Raw genomic sequence first — 19,912 nt, 5'->3', positions numbered from 1 at the left:
TAAATGACAAAAGAAAAATAAAAATCGAGCCTTGGGACGTGCCCATTTTTACTGTAAATTATGATTCCATAACTGACTTGTAGTAAGCAGTGTTTCTGGCCCCTAAGTATTGCTGCCTTGTGTATTTTATTTAGTGTACAGTACTATAGGTGCACACTTTGGTCATTTTTCAAGCCATGTTTTATCGTATCTGTTTTCTACTTTATGTGAGCAAGGTTTGCTGTCCAAGGTGTAAATATTCAATGGGAATAAAACTGGCATGGTACTTTTTTTTTTTTCTTTTTGAGTTTGGCTCTTTCAAAAATAATGGCCCATCAATGAGCATTTTTAACACACTCCATATAGTCTTTTCCTGTGGTGTTAGGTCTTCATTATTTTCTTTTTTCCCTGGGTCTAGGTGGGGGGGTGGGTGGGCTGGGCTGTCATGGGGGAACTGCCCTTTAAATTTTAAGTGACACTACAGAAAATCTCAAAAAGGTGATGGGTTGTGTTGTGCTTTGTACTGAATGCTGTCTTGACTTCTTTTCCCCTGTCCTCCAGTCCGTTCGAAGCTGTGTATGAGATCTGGAGCACCCGTCACTTTGGCTAGTGATAGGGTGGATTAATTTGCTTTGTACATTTTCTTTCACTTTCCTTTTTTCCTTTCTCTGGAGGCATCACATGCTGGTGCTGTGTCTTTATGAATGTTTTAACCATTTTCATGGTGGAAGAATTTTATATTTATGCAGTTGTACAATTTTATTTTTTTCTGCAAGAAAAAGTGTAATGTATGAAATAAACCAAAGTCACTTGTTTGAAAAAAAAAAAAATCTTTATTTTGGACTTTATAAAAAGCAATGCAGTACCCCATAGACTGGTGTTAAATGTTGTCTACAGTGCAAAATCCATGTTCTAACATATGTCATAATTGCCAGGAGTACAGTGCTCTTGTTGATCTTGTATTCAGTCAGGTTAAAACAATGGACAATAAAAGAATGAACACATTTCTCATGTGAATGATTCACTCTTGTCTAAATGTCCCAACCTGTGACTTCTTTCTCTACTGCTAGTTATCCAAGATCTTGAAGAAATACTGAACCTGAAAGACAAACACATTGATTTCATTAGTTCATATGGAAGTTTGGCCTTTTCCACCCAACGGAGGCGGAGGCCAAGAGCAGGGCGAGGACTCTGGACACTGGAACACCAAAGTGCACACGCCCCTCCCCCAAGGGACAGCTAGGTTAATCGGAGGCAGAGATTCAATCAATGAAGTTTTAAAGTTCAAGTTTAGAACTATTTTGCAGCAATACTCAGTTTAGAAAACATGAAATTTTGGTTCCTGCTAGTCCTTCATGAGATGTGGCTATTAAAAAAAATCATGTCAAAGTTGTTAATAATTCTGTTTATAAAAGAAGTGAGGTTAGTAATCAGAAAATGGGCAGAATGGGGTTCCCGTTGTAGCGCTAGTGGGTTGCAAACCTGGCTAGGATCCATGAGGACGCAGATTCGATCCCTGCCCTTGTTTAGTGGGTTAAGGATCCTGCGTTGCTGTGGCTGTGGTGTAGGTCAGCGACAGCAGCTCTGATTTGACCCCTAGCCTGGGAACTTCCACATGCCACAGATGTGGCCTTAAAAAGCAAGAAAAAAGAAAATAGGCAGAAGAAATGTCTATTTAGACATACAGATGGTCAATAGGCACATGAAAAGATGCTCAACATTGCTAATTATTAGATGAAAATTAAAACTACAATGTGCTATCACCTCACACCTGTCAGAATGACCCTAATTAAAAAGTGTAAATCACAAATGCTGGAAAGGGTGTGGAGAAAAGGGAAACTTCCTACACTGTTGGTGGGAACGTATATTGATGGTCACTGTGGCAAGCAGTACAGAGGTTCCTCAAACTAAGAATTGCTAGGATCCAGCAATCACGCTCCTGGGCATATATCCACATAAAACTATAATTTGAAAAGATACATACACTCCTATGTTCATAACAGTACTGTATATAATAGCCAAGACATGGAAGCAACCTAAATGTCCACCAACAGAGGACTGGATAAAGAAGATGTGGTATATAAAACAATATTATTCAGCCATTAAAAAAAAAATGCCATCTGCAGCAAAATGGGTGGACCTAGAGATTCTCATACTAAGTGAAGTCAGTCAAAGACAAATATATGATATCATTTACATCTGGAATCTAAAAAAGTGGGAGTTCCCGTCATGGCGCAGTGGTTAACGAATCCGACTAGGAACCATGTGGTGGCGGGTTCGGTCCCTGCCCTTGCTCAGTGGGTTAACGATCCGGCGTTGCCGTGAGCTGTGGTGTAGGTTGCAGACACGGCTCGGATCCTGCGTTGCTGTGGCTCTGGCGTAGGCTGGCAGCTATAGCTCCGATTCGACTCCTAGCCCGGGAACCTCCATATGCCTCAGGAGCGGCCCAAGAAATGGCAAAAAGACAAAAAAATAAATAAAATAAAAATAAAAAAGTGATATAAGTGAACTCAAAATTTACAAGACAGTATCAGACTCAGACTTTGAAAACAAACTTATGATTACCAAAGGGGGAAGGTTTGGGGGAGATAAATTAGGAGTTTGGGATAATATATACACATTATTATACATAGAACAGACAACAAGGACCTACTGTATAGTACAGGGAACACTACTCAATATTCAGTAATAACCTATATGGTAAAAGAATCTACAAAAGAATGGATATATGTATATGAATAACTGATTCACTTTGCTGTATACCTGAAATTAACACAACATTGTAAATCAACTACACTCCAGTATAAATTAAAAATTAAAAGACTCATAGCAAACAGACTTGTGGTTGCCAGGAGCGGGGGGCATGGACTGGGAGTCTGGGGTTAGCAGATGCAAACTATTACATATAGAATGGATAAATAGAAATAGCAAGGTTCCATTGCATAGCAAGGGAACTATAACTCTGTTCAATATCTTGTGATGAGCCATAATAGAGAAGAATATGAAAAATAATGTGTGCATATGTATGTATTTACATACATATATATTTGTATAACTGAAGTAAAATTAGCATGTGAAAAAAAAAGTGAGGTTAGGTTTGAGGCTCAGTAAGTGACGAAGGTTTATACTTTGCTTTTTGGTTTATGGTTTGGCCTAAGTCCTTATTTAGCTGTATATTTAAAAATTAGCCTTAGTGTGAAAGAAGACAAAAATGAGCTTTCTGAAAAACATTCTCCAGGTACAACTGAGCTGAAGATTTAGTATCATTTAACCCACATGGGAGATACTCAAACTAAAATTGTGGCACTGAATTTCAGAAAACAGAAACTTTTCACAAAGCCTGTGCAGCCACAGCTCATGTCAATCCTCCCTGCCTCCAGGCCAGTCCTGACAAATCCTTGGTATGAAGCTGAAATGCTTCTTCAGTTGGGATCCCCTCTTGCAGAGAGACAGACCCAGAGGCTCACAACCATTTCTATGATAGCACTGTTTGTTCAGAAATAGCAGTAACAATTTAAATTCCCACCTTGTTTCCCCGCATTTATTTCCCTGGTCATCTGCTTCTCTTGTTTATTCTTTAAAAATAGTACCTGAGACTTTGCTATCTCTAGAGCAGCAAATCCTGTGATGGCAAATTAATACCAGAGGTACAATGACTCCATTTAACAAAAAAATAGCAAAAGGGAACTATGGAAAATGGTTCAACTGCTTACCTGCAAAGTTTTTAGGGGCCCTCCTTAACAATTGAGGAAAAGAGCAAAATCATAAACGAACAACATACCTATATAAAGCTGGTTTTTCTCAAAAAGCAACCCCTATGTTTCCTGAAATAGAAGATAGTTTCTTTTTTTTTTTTGCTTTTGCACCCATGGCATATGGAAATTCCCAGGCTAGGGGTCAAATAGGAGCTATAGCCATGTCTTCGACCTATACCACAGCTCATGGCAACGATAGATCCCCGATCCACTAAGCAAGGCCAGGGATCAAACCGCATCCTCATGGATACTAGTTGGATTTGTTTCCACTGCGCCACAACGGGAACTCCAAAGATATTGTTCCTCTAATGGAAGATGGTTTGTCTTGCTGAAACATAACTCATTTTGCAGAGTGTACATAAGTCTTCTATGTGTGATGTTTATGAGCAAGAAAGAGGGAATGGCTCTAGGTCTGAAAAAAGGGGAGTATTTATTCAAATTGGAAGGTAGTTTGTATGTTTGAGACTGTTCTCAGGTTACAGCCTTGGTTCGACACACTTAACCCACTGCTTTCATACATAACTTGTATCTTCTATTCTTTGTGCTAGTGAGTGCATGTGTGTGTGCTTTCTGCTTATTCCCTCAAGATTCTGTCCAAATCTTGCTTCCGTGTAACCTCTCTAGGGGAATGGTGCTAACCTATTCCCCACCCATGACAGCGGTTATGTGTCCACTAGGAGACTGGGGGAGTGGTTAGTATTGACTCAGACATTTGCTGGTTGCCTGCTCTGTGCCAAGCACTCTTCTAACTGCTGTGGACAGATCCAGGAGTGACCCTCTGCAGCTCAGGTTCTAGTATTAACCTCCATGTTTCTGGAACTCTTGTGTCCATATGTTTATCATTACTTTCTCATATTGTCAGTTAACTCCATTTCTTATTAGATGACACATTTCTTAGGTGTAGGAAAAATGCCATCTACTTTTGGTGTATTATCATATCCTGGAAAGGAGTCTTCATACAAGTCCAGTCAATCAAATATTTAATTCCTCACACCATATAAAAGGAATGAGTTTTTCAAAGGTAGTGTTTCTCAAACATGAGCTGAGTACCACTTGGAATCAGAGGTATTGGAATATTTACTGAATAGAGGGAAAAAAAGGACTCTCTCTCTTTCTTGTTTTCTTTTTCAATCCATCATATTCCCTGAAGGAAAGTTTCAGTGTGGTGCTAGTTTGGCCTCAACCCAGGTTAATCTCCTTTCAAATAAAGGGAGTTAGGTTTGGGGCTCAGAAGCTTCAGCAAGCAATATTATCTAGCTAGAATTTTATAACTTTTGTTTTTATTGCAGTTATTACCTTCAGTTAAGGACAGGTGATAATGGTTTCCCATTTAGGGCAAATAAACATTTCCATTATGGAAAATAAATGGATTCAAGTATAACAATGAATGGATTTAAAGAAAAATAGTGGAGTTCCCATCCTGGTGCAGCAGAAACAAACCCTACTAGGAACCATGGGGTTGCGGGTTTGATCCCTGCCCTTGCTCACTGGGTTAACAATCCGGTGTTGCCGTGAGCTGTGGTGTAGGTCGCAGATGCGGCTCAGATCTGGCATTGCTGTGGCTCTGGCATAGGCTAGCAGCTATAGCTCTGATTAGACCCCTCGCCTGGGAATCTCCATATGCCACAGGTGAGGCCCTTAAAAGACAAAAAAAAAAGAAAAATAGCAAATACAATTTCAGGTGGTACTGAGATATGGTAAAACTCATGAAGGTAATAAAGGATAACTAGAATGTAGGAACCTTTGCCCCCAAATAGAGCATTAACAGAAGCCAAGATTTTTGGTTCTGTACCTGTTTGGGCAAAATCTAAGTTGAACTCTGTTTGAGAACAAAAGCCCACCTTGTCTGCTCAAGTTGCACTTATTACCAGAGGGAACTGTTCCAACTCCAAATTAAAAACATTATCAGTGATCATAGATGAAAATCCAGTTATTAAAATCTTTCAAAGTCCAATGATAGCTCCAACTTCAGGCTTCTTAACAAGTAACACTTCAATATCAGTTTCTAGTTGGCCCATGGAGGAGAACTGAGTGAGGTTACCTTGAAAACCCACGACTGAGGACAGAGGAAAACGATATGGAGGGAAATCATCCAAGGAGCATTTAAGAACAGTCGTAATTGAGTGAATAAAGTGATTCTGGTTTCAAATTCAGAGAAAATGGGACTTTCTCTTTTCTTCTTTAAGAGGGAACTAGCATTAACCAGACATGTTATCTGCCATCGTCTGAAGAGGCTCAGCACTGGAAAAGATGACCCACAGATAATGAGAGAAAAACCTGTTGTTCTCCCAACTGAAGCTTGCAATCAGCACCCAATGTGAAATGAAGAGGGGTGAACCAAGGCAGATGTCTTGGTTCATATTTTAGTTCTGTGTTTTTCTCCATAGACTATCAGCATTGGTCTGTTCTGAGAGATTAAGTATCTCATGAAGGAATACAGAATCCAGTTATTCTATTTAGCCACAAAGGAATCTGACACCCTAAGAAAAGGCCCATATTATAATAAAACTGGGACTTACTATCTCCAGCTTGCTTCACCACAAAACCTTTTAAAAAATGGGATTTCATAAAATCGGGAGTCTTACAAAAGGTCTGTAAAGGGCTGCCTTTTCCAAGGAATTGCTCATCATCTTCCTCTAGTGTTGGCCCTCTATAGACCAGGGAAGAGGAGGCACTGAGTGATTTGAAATCCAGACCAGGAAAGAGGAGGTGCTGAAACAAGTATATTCAGTTGTCCACAATGCCTGCTATAGTCACTACTGGATTCATCCTTTGATTTAAGTGCTTCAGGAATCAAATATTTCATTCTTCTGTAAGGTGACCCTTTAGCGCCCATAACTTGTTACAGGGATTTGTGGTTACTAAATTAGCAAGTATTAGGAACAGTCCTACAGCAAGGGGATATAGGATCCATTCCTTCAAATAAGGAGCGGGAGGTGGGGGTGGTAGGGGTCTAAAATGACCAGTGAGTGAGAATCAGGCCTTGGGGCAGTGCTGATGATTCAGGACTGGAACCACTGGGTGGTGAGGGAACAGAATAAGGTTAGCAGACACTGGGGCTGCACCACCAGAAATGAAGCATGGCATGAGAAGTCCATGCTGACAGAAACCTTTGCCTAGAGCTGGCCTTTCTTCTATTCTTTCATTTGCAAATTTCTCACAAGTTACCTACTATGTGCCCAGCACTGAGGATGAACTGGGGGAGGGAAGGGTTCACGCAGACAAGCAAGATCCCTTTTCTTATGACATTTTTGCCTTCACACTTCTAAAGGTCTTAAATGGCCTAAACTATTCTCACCTATACGAAATCCTTTCCCTACTTCTGCCAATCATTCGTTGAACATGGTGAGCACATCCCATTCATGATAATTCATGAATGGGTGAGACCTGGTCCTTGGAAAGCTTAGAGCCTGGAAAGAGGAAAGCCCATGTAATCAAGTAAAATCACTATAGTGTGCTAAGGTGTAAGTGGGAATAATTCACTGCTGGTGGGAACACACAATACTTCATAAATGGGTTAACATTTGAGTCTTTAGGATGAGTAAGTAGGATGTGACACAGATGAAGAAGGGGCAAATTTTAGCTGAATATACAATTGCTATGCCAATGGGTAATGATACTTTACTAATAAGATTAACATGAGGATTTGTTCTGTCTTCATCACTATTAGATTTAAATAAAAACAACATCTTACATTAATAACCATTTCACAGTGTGCAGTCTAATTGCATCTATAAACCTCATCTCCTTCACAACAGCTCTGTGGAGCTGATCCCCCTTATCTCAATACAGAGCAGGATCCTGAGACTCAAAGCTCTGAGACTATCCTGTACAGTAAGTTGGAATCTGTGTCTTCCAACTCAAAGTCACACTGGCTCTGTGACCTCCCATGGAGTAGTCCCTGCATTCACTGATGACTGTATACAAATTACTGCAAATTCTCTAAGAATGTAATTCAAATAAATGTACATTTTCTGTAACTGCTTAGAGTATAGACTAAAGAAGGGCTTCCAGAGAACATCTCGTCTGTGTCCTAAACACAATGCAATTGCAAAAATGGATCTCACTGCAGGTGATTCTCTGCCCACCACTCCCACACTGGAACTTCTAGTATATGAAGCTAGCATGAAACCTCCTTGCATGTTTTATTAACTCTAGCTTTGTATCAGAGTCTCTGGTATAAACTTACTGCTCCTGAAGCCTGGGATCCACCACAGATAGCTGAATCAGACACCCCGGAGGTGCAGCATAGGTGTCTGTTTTCCAGTGGTTCTTAAAGTTGGGTGAGCAACAAAAATACTTTTTATCCTCCTTTTAAACCATAGTATAGATGTGCTTGGACATTTACAGAGTTTGTCTATCCTACTGTGATGGAGTTCAGCACCAAAGCAGAATATGTGTACCTGTGCCATTATACTGGATAGATTTTCAGATAAAATCTAATCAATCTGAGTTTGACTGAGGTACAATTTTGTTAATGTTCCAATAACAGGATATTGATTTTTAAATACATCAGCCTATTCAGAACAGAAACAGGTTTTTAACTCACTTGGGGCCCTCACAGCCAGAGCTGGCTTCATGGGTGTGTAACGTGTGCCGACACACAGGGCTGCATGCTTACTTCTAACATTAAACCCATGCCTGGTTTAATGTTCCATGGTCTCTCTCTTGAAATTCTTAATTTTTGAACAAAGGGCCCCACATTTCCATTCTGCAACAGTTCTGCTTGTAGCCCCAGGCCTCTGTGCTAGGGCTACCTTCACATGGTTTTCCTACCAGCTGAGTGGAAAATGTGCTTAAAAAGGCTGCTTACAAAATAAGCAATGAACAGATCTATGGTGAGAGTTGGTGGGTCAGGGAAGGTGCAGGGGGAGGCTGGCTTTGGAAGATGAGAGCCAGCAGACTTGCCATGAGAGGAACAGAGGCCTGGGGAGGGAACGCCTAAGCCCTGGGGCAGGGGTGAGGGAAGAGGGCCAGGGCTGCACTGGAGCGGGCTACCAGCAGGCCTTAGTATGTGAGCCTGAATCCTTTCTGAACTCTTCCTGCCTTCCCTCTCTCCCTCTTTGTCTTCCCTCTACAAGTCAGCACTTATTTTCAGCTCTCCAAATATGGAGTTCAGAAGTAAAGTGCTATGAGGGAAAAGATGGTAGCTAAAGGAGATCTAGGGTTCCCCAGACGGCAGGACTCAGGGGAAATATTCACGCCTTGATATAAAAAAGATGGAGAATCTGTCCTTGCCTACCATCTAAGCTAAAAGCCCTCCAAATCTCTGCAAAAGTACCTCCTTCAAATCTGTCTACAGGCTACAAAATCATAGAGTTGAACCAGCTTAGTCCTGACTTCGCTTCTTCATATATGTTTATCTTCCCCACTGGTTCAGAGGCCACATTTAAAATCTTTTAAGATAAAATGAAAACTTTACATTGAAATGGCTAAACATTTCAGTAATTCTGTAAACCCAGTGTTTTTAGAGTTCTCTTATAAAGTTCTTCTGATTCCTTTGATTGCCACCTACTAATAACAATATCTGCCTCTTTAAAGGTGGAAGGAAGTTATCCCTCAGCCCAGAATAGTGGTGCTGACCTTTCTTTTTACGGGAAATATATACCTTTTCCTCTAATATAGCTAAAGATGCAGGAGTCCTTTCTAGAAATTCATTCTAAAATTGTTTTTTGTGACTGTGGTTTTGGTTGTAGCTAGTCCCTCCCCAGACCCTCAGAAAATCTAAAAATATGAATAGATGTTTGTCACTTCTGTTCCCTTTTCCCCACCCCCAATGACTAAAACAGCTCTCTAACAGTTACCATATCTTGGTGGGAGCCACAGATAGTATTTCAATAAAATTTAAAATTCCACGTAGTCTTAAAAAATAGAGTCCTTGTTATACATTAAACGCTTTAATAGGTTATCTTATCTAATCCTTACAACTCAAGTACTTATATTAGTCCCATTTTTCAGTTGATGAGGCTGACGTTTTCAGGGCTAACAACTTGCCTTAGCACACATGACTCAGTTACTGTCTTGGCCCCTGCTTATACTGATTAAGAGCTCATGGTTAGGATGGAACGTGGCTGTTGGGGTTTGACTCCTCGCCTTGCCATTTCCTGGCTGGAGGACCTTGAATAAGTTACTTAACTTCTCAGTTTCTCATGCTCCACATCTATAATATAATAATGTATTACATAAGGTTGATGTAAAGATCAAATGAGTTAATATATGGAATGCATTTTAAAAAGTGTGCAGCATATGGTATTATAGAATAAGTATCACTGGTTCTCTGATATTGTCACAATCCTATAGCCTGTCCTGCTGTATATCAGTGAAGCCATGGGTTTCTGAGCAGTTCCATCATGCTCTGAGAACCCAAACTGCAGGTGCAATTCTGGCTTATAAGGGGAGAGCCTGCATAATTAATCAGGTCATGAATAACAAAGGCAGACTGAGGATCTTTGCAGACAAAGACAGTAAAGAGACACAACCAAATACAACACGTAACCCTTAAAGGGATCCTATACCAGAAACACTTTTTTTTTCTTTTGTTACAAAAGACGTTTGTGGGTGAAACTGGTAAGATTTAACTGTCTATATAGCATAGGGAACTCTATCCAATATTCTGTAATAACCTATATGGGAAAAGAACCTGAAAATGTGTATATGTATAACTGAATCACCTTGTACAGCAGAAATAATCACAACATTGTAAATCAACTACGATTCAATTAAAAAACTTAAAAAATTGAGAAAAAAGATTTAAATGTCTGTACATAGTAGTACCGTATTAATTTCCTGATTTCTAATCGATGTTCTGTGGTGATAGAAGAGAATAACCTGTGTTTTAGGAAATTTACATTGAAGAATTGAGAGAAGAGAGAGAATCACAGATGTAATTTACTGTTAAATACATATATATGATAAATAAATTCATACACATGCATACAAGGAGAGAAGTGAGAGGATGATTAAGCAACATGGTAAAACATTAGTATTTTTTAACATGGTAAAATCTTAACATTTGGGGAATGTGAGTAAAGGGGTTAGAGAAGTTTTTCATATTTTTTTGCAATTTTTAAAATGTCTAAAATTATTTCAAAATAAAATATTAATCAGTAGAAAAAATAGCATAGTAGAGTGAAAGAATACTGAATTTGGACTTGGAAGAATTGATTTTGATTCTGGCTATTATTTTATTATGTTCTTAGGAAAGCACGTAAGCTCTCTCAAGCTATACTTCATCTAAAAATTGAAGATAATAAGACCTATCTCATTGGGATTGATGTGTATACACGTTTATGGGTGGATTTATTTATTTATTTTAGTCTTTTTGCCTTTTCTTGCGCCACTCCCACAGCATATGGAGGTTCCCAGGCTAGGGGTCTAATTGGAGCTGTAGCCACCGGCCTACACCAGAGCCATAGCAACGCAGGGTCCGAGCCGCGTCTGTGACCCATATCACAGCTCATGGCAATGCCAGATCCTTAACCCACTGAGCAAGGCCAGGGATCGAACCCGCAACCTCATGATTCTTAGTCGGATTTGTTAACCACTGTGCCACGACGGGAACTCCTGGGTGGATTTATAAAGTTGCAGCACATTGTACAAATTATAAATTTTCCAAAGCAGTTCAGGAGGGGCTCTGCTGCAAGTCAGTTACAGTGAAGATAAGGGGCTCACCTGTCAATATCAGGAAAGCAGGGGAGAAAACTCAGGTGAACTTGACACTTCATGTTAGGAATTCATTTTCGCTAACCTCCTATAGAAGAGAGGTTTTTGATAGGGAACACATTCTGTCCTTGAAACTTTAAAAATGCCTTTAAATAAGAAAAGGAAATGTAAATGTGATAATCAATTCATGAGAGGAGTAATTTTCAATCTGGCTGTAAATCAGAATCACCCTTTAACCAAGCCCATGAGATATTGTCATAAGCGATCTGAAGGAAAGAATGAAATCTCCCAGTTAGCTTGGCTTTTGCTAGTACACTGGAGGCCCTCAATATGACTGATGTGCCAAAGAGATGGGTAAGACCTCACACAATGAAATGGGGGATGTGGGCAAAAAGGAGGCAGTGAACTTCAACAGGGCCATCGTGGGTATTCATGAGAAAGAAATCAAAGCAGCCTCATAGAGTGAGTTCTGTTAACAATAAATGGTGACTCAGGAAAGGGATCTTGAACTAAGTCCCGACGGTCCCCTAAAGACCTGGGCCCAAGAGGCAATGCTGTCCAGGAGGCCATTGCTGCAGACTGACCTCATAAAGGGTACTGGAAATTAAACCTAAGGAGTTACAGTATCCTTAACAAAACAAATAACAAACGAACCACACATATTTGTTTCTTGAGAAGTTCTCATTGCTATACTTCACACACATTTCAGTTTGAAAAGCTTCAAGAGAAAAATAATCAAATTAGAAAACAGCAGCTAAAGTTATTTAGAAGATAGGACATCACTTTTAGAAAAACATTAGAAAAGTTTTAAAAGCTCTTAAATCAGATCAAAGAAGTCAGAATATATAATCAGGAGTATTTATATATTTGAGGGGGATAGTTGGAATGGACTTTTCCACTAAATCCAGAAATAATTTGAGAGGGCAAATATTGAGATAATTTAAGCCTTAAGAAAAAAAGACTTCCTTACATCCAAAAATTTAAAGGGTCAAAATGGCTAGAATTAATGTTGATAATATCTTTTGAAGGGCAAGCTAGAGATTCAGAGGAATATTTTTTTAATCTTTAATAATAATGTTATAAAAGGCAATTGCCATATTTTTCTACAAAATATTTCTTCCTGTTACTTCCAAAAAAAAGTTATTCTGGGCTAAATATATTCAAATGAAATTTCAAGTTTATTGATGTGTTCAAAGAGCTTGTTACATGGCCCCTGGGAAAGATGAATTGAGACAATGGCCATGAGCCTGGGTGGTCAGCGCTCCTGGTGGGTGGACAGTGGCCCAAGAGACAGTTGCACCAGGAGAAAGAGCTAGGTCTCCAGCAGTTACTAAGGCAGGGAGGCTCCCTTCTCCGCCATGCTCCAAGCCACTACCACTGTCATCACCCAGAGTAACCTCTGAACTTTACACACTTTCCCGGGACACTAATCATTTCCAAGCTCAAAACTTCCACTGACTTCCTGTTTTCCATTGTATGACATCAAGCCTTCTTGGCTTGGCTCTCATAGAGTCTGACATTATAGCCTACTAAGACCAGCATGCTTTTGGCTCTAGTCACACTTCCTTTCCTGATGCCCATGAGCAGAGAAGGGAATTTACCACTTGAAATGTCCTTTCTTTTATACTCTTAGAGCAAGAAATGCCCCTTTCGCTCTTGTCTATGCAGTCCCTAAATACTTGATCATTAAATAATTACTTGATAATTATGTACATGCATCGTGTTCCCTTTTTCTCTTCTTTTTCATACCCTTATCAGCTACTCTTTCTCCAAGTTGACTGTTAATTACAAAGAAGCTTCTTGCCCAATTTCCATCACTGGCTTCTACTGACATAGCAACACTGACCTTCATGAACAGAATGGGAAGGACTCCGTCCCTAGGCCAGCAAAGAGCATGGCTGGTTTGCAATGAACAATTCAGGGCAGGAAAGAACTGGAGAAGATTTCAAGAGGGTAAGAAATGAGTGATTATATTCCTGTCAAAAAAGGAGAGTAAACAGACTTTCAGAAAGAGGCAGTTATGACAGAAACATGCTTAGGGGAAATACTTTTTATATCATGAATTAATCTTAAAGTATTTTCAAACAAGAATATCAGTAGCCTAAAAATACTCGAAAAGTTCTTTAAGTTTTTGGAATAGTATAAAACAATGAATTACTTAAAAGCTTATAAGTTTAAAAATTTCATTTAGAGTAGCTTGGTTCTTAGTTTCTAAGACTTATTTTGAATGGTATAACTCTACCTTGGTCCCATCAAAAAATCTAGATAATTTATTTAATGTTTAATTTTCTCTTAAACTACCTAGAACTGAATGGTGATGTCTAAGGCTAAAACAGGACCCAATGAATTAAAATATAGGTGAGTGTACTATTGGCATATTCTTCTGGTGCTATTTTCAAGAATAACATTGACAGACTGAAGAAATTTGTTTTAGGAGTTCCCATCAATGAATCCAGCTAGGAACCATGAGGTTGCGGGTTTGATCCCTGGCCTTGCTCAGCTGGTTAAGGATCCGGCGTTGCCATGAGCTGCGGTGTGGGTTGCAGACATGGCTTGGATCCTGCGTTGCTGTGGCTCTGGTGTAGGCCGGTGGCTACAGCTCTGATTAGACCCCTAGCCTGGGAACCTCCATATGCTGTGGGAGCGGCTCAAGAAAAGGCAAAAAAAGACAAAAAAAAAAAAAAAAAAAGAAATTTGTTTTAAAACAGAGAGAGGGATTCTCTTTCTATGGATTCTATCTTTGGGAACTTTACAGCAGAGAAAGATGACAGTGTCTCAAGATAATAGCAGTAATGACAGCATAACAACAACACTGAAAATAATGTGGTAGAACCCAATCCTCATTCTCCCCTTCTCCCGTATATAAAGAGAATTTTGATTTTGTTGGAGCATAACAAAGTGCATAGCCTGTTACAGATGGGGGAGGGGAGGATGGTGACTAATTTCTGATTAATGTCACTTAAGCAAAAGGTGTAGGGTGGGGTTTACAGGAAAGCTCCTTAAAGGCAGGCAAGCTCAGCTGATAGTACCCTGTTGCCCTTTGCGCAGCAGTTTTTTCTGCCTGGAATGAGCATGTGATGCTAGAGACAGGACAGCCACCTTAGAACTAAGAGGCCATCACAAGGGAAAGGCCAAGATTATTGCAGAGGTCTTGGGCCTGAATTCTGAGCCGTTAAACCAAAGCATTATCACACACTGCCTCCTCACTTCTTGTTTCACAATCAGAAAACCTCTAATTTGTTCTATTTTTGGCACTTTTGTTCCTAGCAGCCAGATTCTTAACAGATATAAATAACAGTAATAACCCCAACAATAGTGGTGACAACAGCAGCCCTGTTCTAAACGCTTTGCATTCATTATCTCATTTAAGACTTACTGATCTATGATTATTATCGCTGTATGACAGTTCAGAAAACTGAGGTTTGGGCCCCACAGCTAGCTAAGAAGCAGAGTTAGGATTTGAGTCCTGGAAATCTCATTTTAACTGTGCTGTGCTTTCTACGACCCTGCTACGTGAAGCAAAACAGCAAGTAGCTCAACTGAGGTTTCCGGGGTCATGCATGCTATTCTCCTTTATTATTCTTCTTTATGCTAAACATACATATCTCTAATCTCGGCATCTCTCATAAAGATCCGTGAAACATAGAGAATTCATGTTTAAAAAGAGTGAAGTCAGATCAAACAGATTTTCCAAAAAGAAAATCTTCCCTATGTGAAGATTCAGAATCACCTAGCCTGTGTCTGTTGACTCCCTTAAATGCCATCGGCCTGAGTATTTTAGCCAGATCTCATTCTTACTCTCTGAGTCTGAGATGAGATCTTCATTGATTTACTCAATCCTTATCTTTTTTAGATGAAATCATTACCAACAGCACAATTTAGTGCCAACTTCGGTGATGCTTTCTTTAGTGCAGGCACATGTCTACCACCTGGGACCTGGGACTCCCCTAAGGCAGGTGGAAATGATTTACCTTCAGAGGGATACACTAGGGATGATTTAAGAAAAAACTAAACCCAAACTAAAAGCAAACCACTCCAAAACAGCCTAAGACATCTCCTAAAAAGATTTTCCAGCGGTCCTTTTCAAGAAGTTTCTGATCACAACTGCTCTTTCAATCAATCATAGTAACAGTAAGTTTGAGGGAACTTTTGGGATACTGGTTATTATGGTTAGGTCAACTGAAAATTAATTGATTCATTTGGAAAACAGAATCACAGAAATTAAGAACGGAAAGAATCCCAGAGGAACTTTGTACGATCCTCTCAATTCCATCACTCTCTCTCTCTCTCTTTTTTTTTTTTTTTTGTCTTTTTGCCATTTCTTGGGCCACTCCCAAGCATATGGAGGGTCCCAGGCTAGGGGTTCAACTGGAGCTGCAGCCGCCAGCCTACGCCAGAGCCACAGCAACGCAGGATCCGAGGTGCGTCTGCGACCTACACCACAGCTCATGGCAACGCCAGATCATTAACCCACTGAGCAAGGGCAGGGATCGAACTCGCAACGTCATGGTTCCTAGTCAGATTCACCAACCACTGCACCACAACGGGAACCCCCACTCTCTCTTTTTTAATGCACTTTGCATTTCCTAAAGATAAGTAATAGCAGAAGATGCTGATGTTTAGCATTTCTAGCTTATAGAGATACATTTGGGACATGATAAAACTCAATTAGAGGTAGGAAGCACCAGTTTTCTATTATACTTTTGATTTTCCTCCAATTCATTCTCTGTACTGTCACTAGAATTTTCTTACACTGCTTCTTATTTAAAAAAACAAAGCACAACCCATCACAACCTGGACCCAATCTACTATTCCAAATTATATCAAAAACACTTCTGCCAATTCCACTATAACCACTTGTTACCTTCAGATTTTAAATTCTATCCAGTCTCATTTCTCATTTCAAATAATTACCTGAATACTCTACCTTTTGTCATATTTCTTGGTCTCTAGACAGGCAATTCCTTCTGCCCAAATGCTCTTCCTGGACCCTCTTCCTCCCAAATCACTTTTGCACTTTGTGACTTTAGAATCTCTACTTTAAGCCATCAACCAACCAACAAATAGAAAGCAAATAAAACTTCTTGGAGAACTTAAAAAAAAAAAAACAAAACCTCATATAGGCCAGATAATCATCTAAATCAGGGGTCATGAAACTTTTCTGTTAAGGGACAGAGTAGTAAATATTTTAGGCATTGTAAGCCATATAATCTCTGTTGCAACTACACAATTCTGTTGATGCAGAGAGAGAGAAGTCATGGATATTATGCAAATGAACAAGGTATGGCTGTGTTCTAATAAAACTTTATTTAAAAAACCAGGAAGTGGGCCAAGTTTGGCTAATGGGCCATGGTTTGCCAACTTTCATCTAAAGCATGCTATGTCTAAATAGCACACATATCTCTAGCTTGCAACACACAGCATTTTCCATGAGTATATTCATAAATAGTAAAATCATACCAACCACACACAGGAGATGTTTGTCATTACTTGTATCTGTCATGTGGTATGCTTTCATACTTATTACCAAAAAATCTAATTAAAAATAATTTAAAAATCCATAAAGCTAATAAGGATAAGGACTATTGATTATACTTGAATAAATGATATAATGTACATTTATATCATTTAACAGTTCTTAGTACTTAACAAATGCTAAAGATTACACTAATTGAACTCAAACACAATACAAATTTAACTTGTCATTGGTGCATTGTACAAGGTTTTTGGGTTTTTGTTTTTTTTTTAATGTGACATCTTCCCTTCTTCCTTCCCTTCTTTCTTTCCTGCCTTCCTTTATTAATTCAAAAAAAATTATCTGACTCAGCAAAGGAGCCAAAAACCCACTCTAACTTTGGTCACTGCAAAAAACCATTATCAACTGTAGCTTTGAGGGAGCAAGGCCATAGAGTCTGATACCAGTAAAGCTAATGTCTTACTATGTTTAATTGACACCCAAGGCATTGCAGGTTCTCATCTCAGTTGAGATCTAAAGAAAAGGTCTTATTTGTCTCCAGGGGACTTTGTTTTCTACAAAGATTTAATATGCTGCCTTTGTGTAAGTTCTTTCCACTGACACATTATTATCCAAAACACTCCCTGTTTTTGGAAAAAGGGCTAAAGTGTTTCAAAATTATTTCTCAACTGAGTTTTGTCTAGATAAATCACTCTATTTAACATGCAGCTAATGTCTTTTTCCTCCGTTTCTCTTCTTTGGCAAATCATTTAATATCTCCAAACTGTGGTTTCCTCTGATCCCAAATGAGAATACTGACAGTTCCTACCTTTTAGGTATGTTTTAAGGATTCGATTAGATAAGTGTATGTAAAACAGCTAGCACAGTGTTGGTACACAATAGGTATACTCAGCAAACCTTATTTTGTTGCCCTTACAGAGGCATCCTGACCAGAACTTGGCTAAACTGAAGACCTAAGTCTTGGGGCAGGCCTCTGATGCTGGAATACCTTCCTCCTACCATAGTTCCTCTGATCGCCGAGATGAGCAGTTCCCCAGAACCTTCCAGGGAGGTCAATGGGATTGAAGAACTGAATCCTGCCTCTGATCAACAAGCATGGTATCCATCCTGGGCCGTTGTCATGCACTGAACTGTGCCCCCCACCATACACATTCATATATACCCCCAATTACTTCAGAGTGTGACTGGATTTGGAGAAGGAGCTTTAAACAGGTGAATAACTTAAAATTAGGGTGGATCTTAATCTACTATGACTGTGTCCTTATAAAAAGAGGTGATTAGGACACCAACACACACAGAAGGAAGACCAGTGAAAACAGGTAGCCATCTACAAACCAAAGAGTGAAGGTCTTGGAAGAAAACAAGACTGTTGGCACCTTAATCTCAGATTTCTATCCTCCAGATCCATGAGGAAATACATTTCTGTTGTTTAAGCTGCCAGCTGTGGCACTTTGTTATGACAGACACAGTAAACTAATCTAGCCACCCTCAAAAAGATTAAGGTAAGTGAGACAAGCTAATAAATGATAGGTTACAAAAAGAGTTGAAAGGAACTTAGCAGGAGAGCTGGGGAAGAAAAGATAGGCAGGAGACATGCCTCACCACTGGGGGAGCTCAGGTTTTAACGGTCATTTTTTTTTTTTTTTTTTTTTTTAAGGGCTCCACCCATGGCTCATGGGAGTTCCCAAGCTAGGGGTCTAATCGGAGCTGTAGCTGCTGGCCTACACCACAGCTCAGGGCAACACCGGACCCTTAACCCACTGAGTGAGGCCAGGGATTGAACCGGTGTCCTCATGGATCCTAGTCAAGTTCATGACCACTGATTCACGACAGGAACCCCTTGATGGTCATTTAAGATCTGCCTAAGTCCAAGCCAGAGCCTGGGGTACAAGGTTTACCTAAGTACATAGACAATCAAAACGAAAATAACACTTCTACACCAAATGTAGATAAAACTCCGTCAGTTGGGACCCTCTTTCTTTTTAAAGTTTTAAAACATCTCACAGTACAAGAAAAAGGGAAAACGCTTTGCTATTTTGAGCCTCTTCTCTCTTATAAATGACATCTGTGATGTCAACATTCAATGAGAGTTATTCAGAATTTGGCACTTTTAATTCATGTGATAATGCCAATTCCCCTGAGTAAAGAAGATATTAGAGTTACATTTAACGTAAAGTGCAAATATTGCATTGGAGTGGGTTAGTGATGAAAATGTCAATTATATGTAAAATTAAATACCACCTTCTTGAATCATTTGTCTTTGCATCATGGAAAATTTTCCAGCTTTCTCCAACAAGGGTGTCAGATCTGGTAACAGTAATTCATAAATGGCCTGATTCCACAGTGAGTCATAGTGACTAAAATACTCTGAATAAATGCTTTACTTATTTATATTGTTGGGTCAAAACCACAATTTACTGAATTATCTACATAACTTTGTTTTAAGTTACAACTACCACTTTGTATCCTCTCATTGCCCCTATGCTGTTGACACATACAAGAAACTGAGTAGACAAGATTAATGGGATACTGCTTGAGTACCCCAAGTCTCAAAAGTTAACAAAAGGAAGAATAAATAGGCAGCCATGGGGATTATATTAAAAAAAAAAAAAAAAAAAAAAGCTTATTCCCTAGGAACAAATGATCTGGGCATAAAGACAAGACCTTACTGAATCTTTGACCCTGAAAGTTCTTAAACAACCTCTTCTAGTGAACAAGGGACATTGTATTGAACTTGAAATTATGGGAGATTATGTGAATGGAGCTTTTTATGAACAAAACCAAATCATAAAAATCTAAGATTTTGATGTAACCTTTTTTACTTCCTTTTAAAATTAAATCCTTCAGATCATATAGAAACTTAATCTCTGGTTTAAAATTTACTGTTAAATATGAATCAAAGGTTTAAGGACTCTGAAGCTGATGATAAATATACTCTCTTTCAAATTAGTCCTGGTGGCTGTTAGATTCAGAAAATACTGGGAGAAGAGCTACTAATCCACATTGTTTCATAATTTTAACTAACTTAAAGTTTCCCTTA

General features: G+C 39.2%; 1 protein-coding gene across 4 annotated transcripts in view; it reads right to left on the bottom strand.

Annotated features, from left to right (window-relative positions):
• Positions 1-792: 792 nt before the first annotated feature.
• The window catches only part of NME7 (NME/NM23 family member 7), a 278,798-nt gene continuing 259,678 nt past the window's right edge, over positions 793-19,912 (bottom strand). For all 4 annotated transcript variants that reach the window (XR_014843894.1, XM_021089441.2, XM_085022464.1 and 1 more), the window contains one exon: positions 793-1,078. Coding sequence is in view for 3 of the 4 variants with exons in the window: in XM_021089441.2 (XP_020945100.1) it covers positions 1,046-1,078 (33 nt within the window). In the remaining variant the exon portion in view is untranslated. The remainder of the gene's footprint in view (positions 1,079-19,912) is intronic.

The sequence above is a fragment of the Sus scrofa genome, chromosome 4, assembly GCF_054392235.1.
Source record: "Sus scrofa isolate SSC_HxYL_T2T_F1_AM1 chromosome 4, Sscrofa_HxYL_maternal_Yorkshire_Landrace_v2.0, whole genome shotgun sequence".
Taxonomy (NCBI): Eukaryota; Metazoa; Chordata; class Mammalia; order Artiodactyla; family Suidae; genus Sus; species Sus scrofa.
The sequence above is the reverse complement of the archived record's forward strand: the minus strand, read 5'-3'. Positions and strand labels throughout refer to the sequence as shown.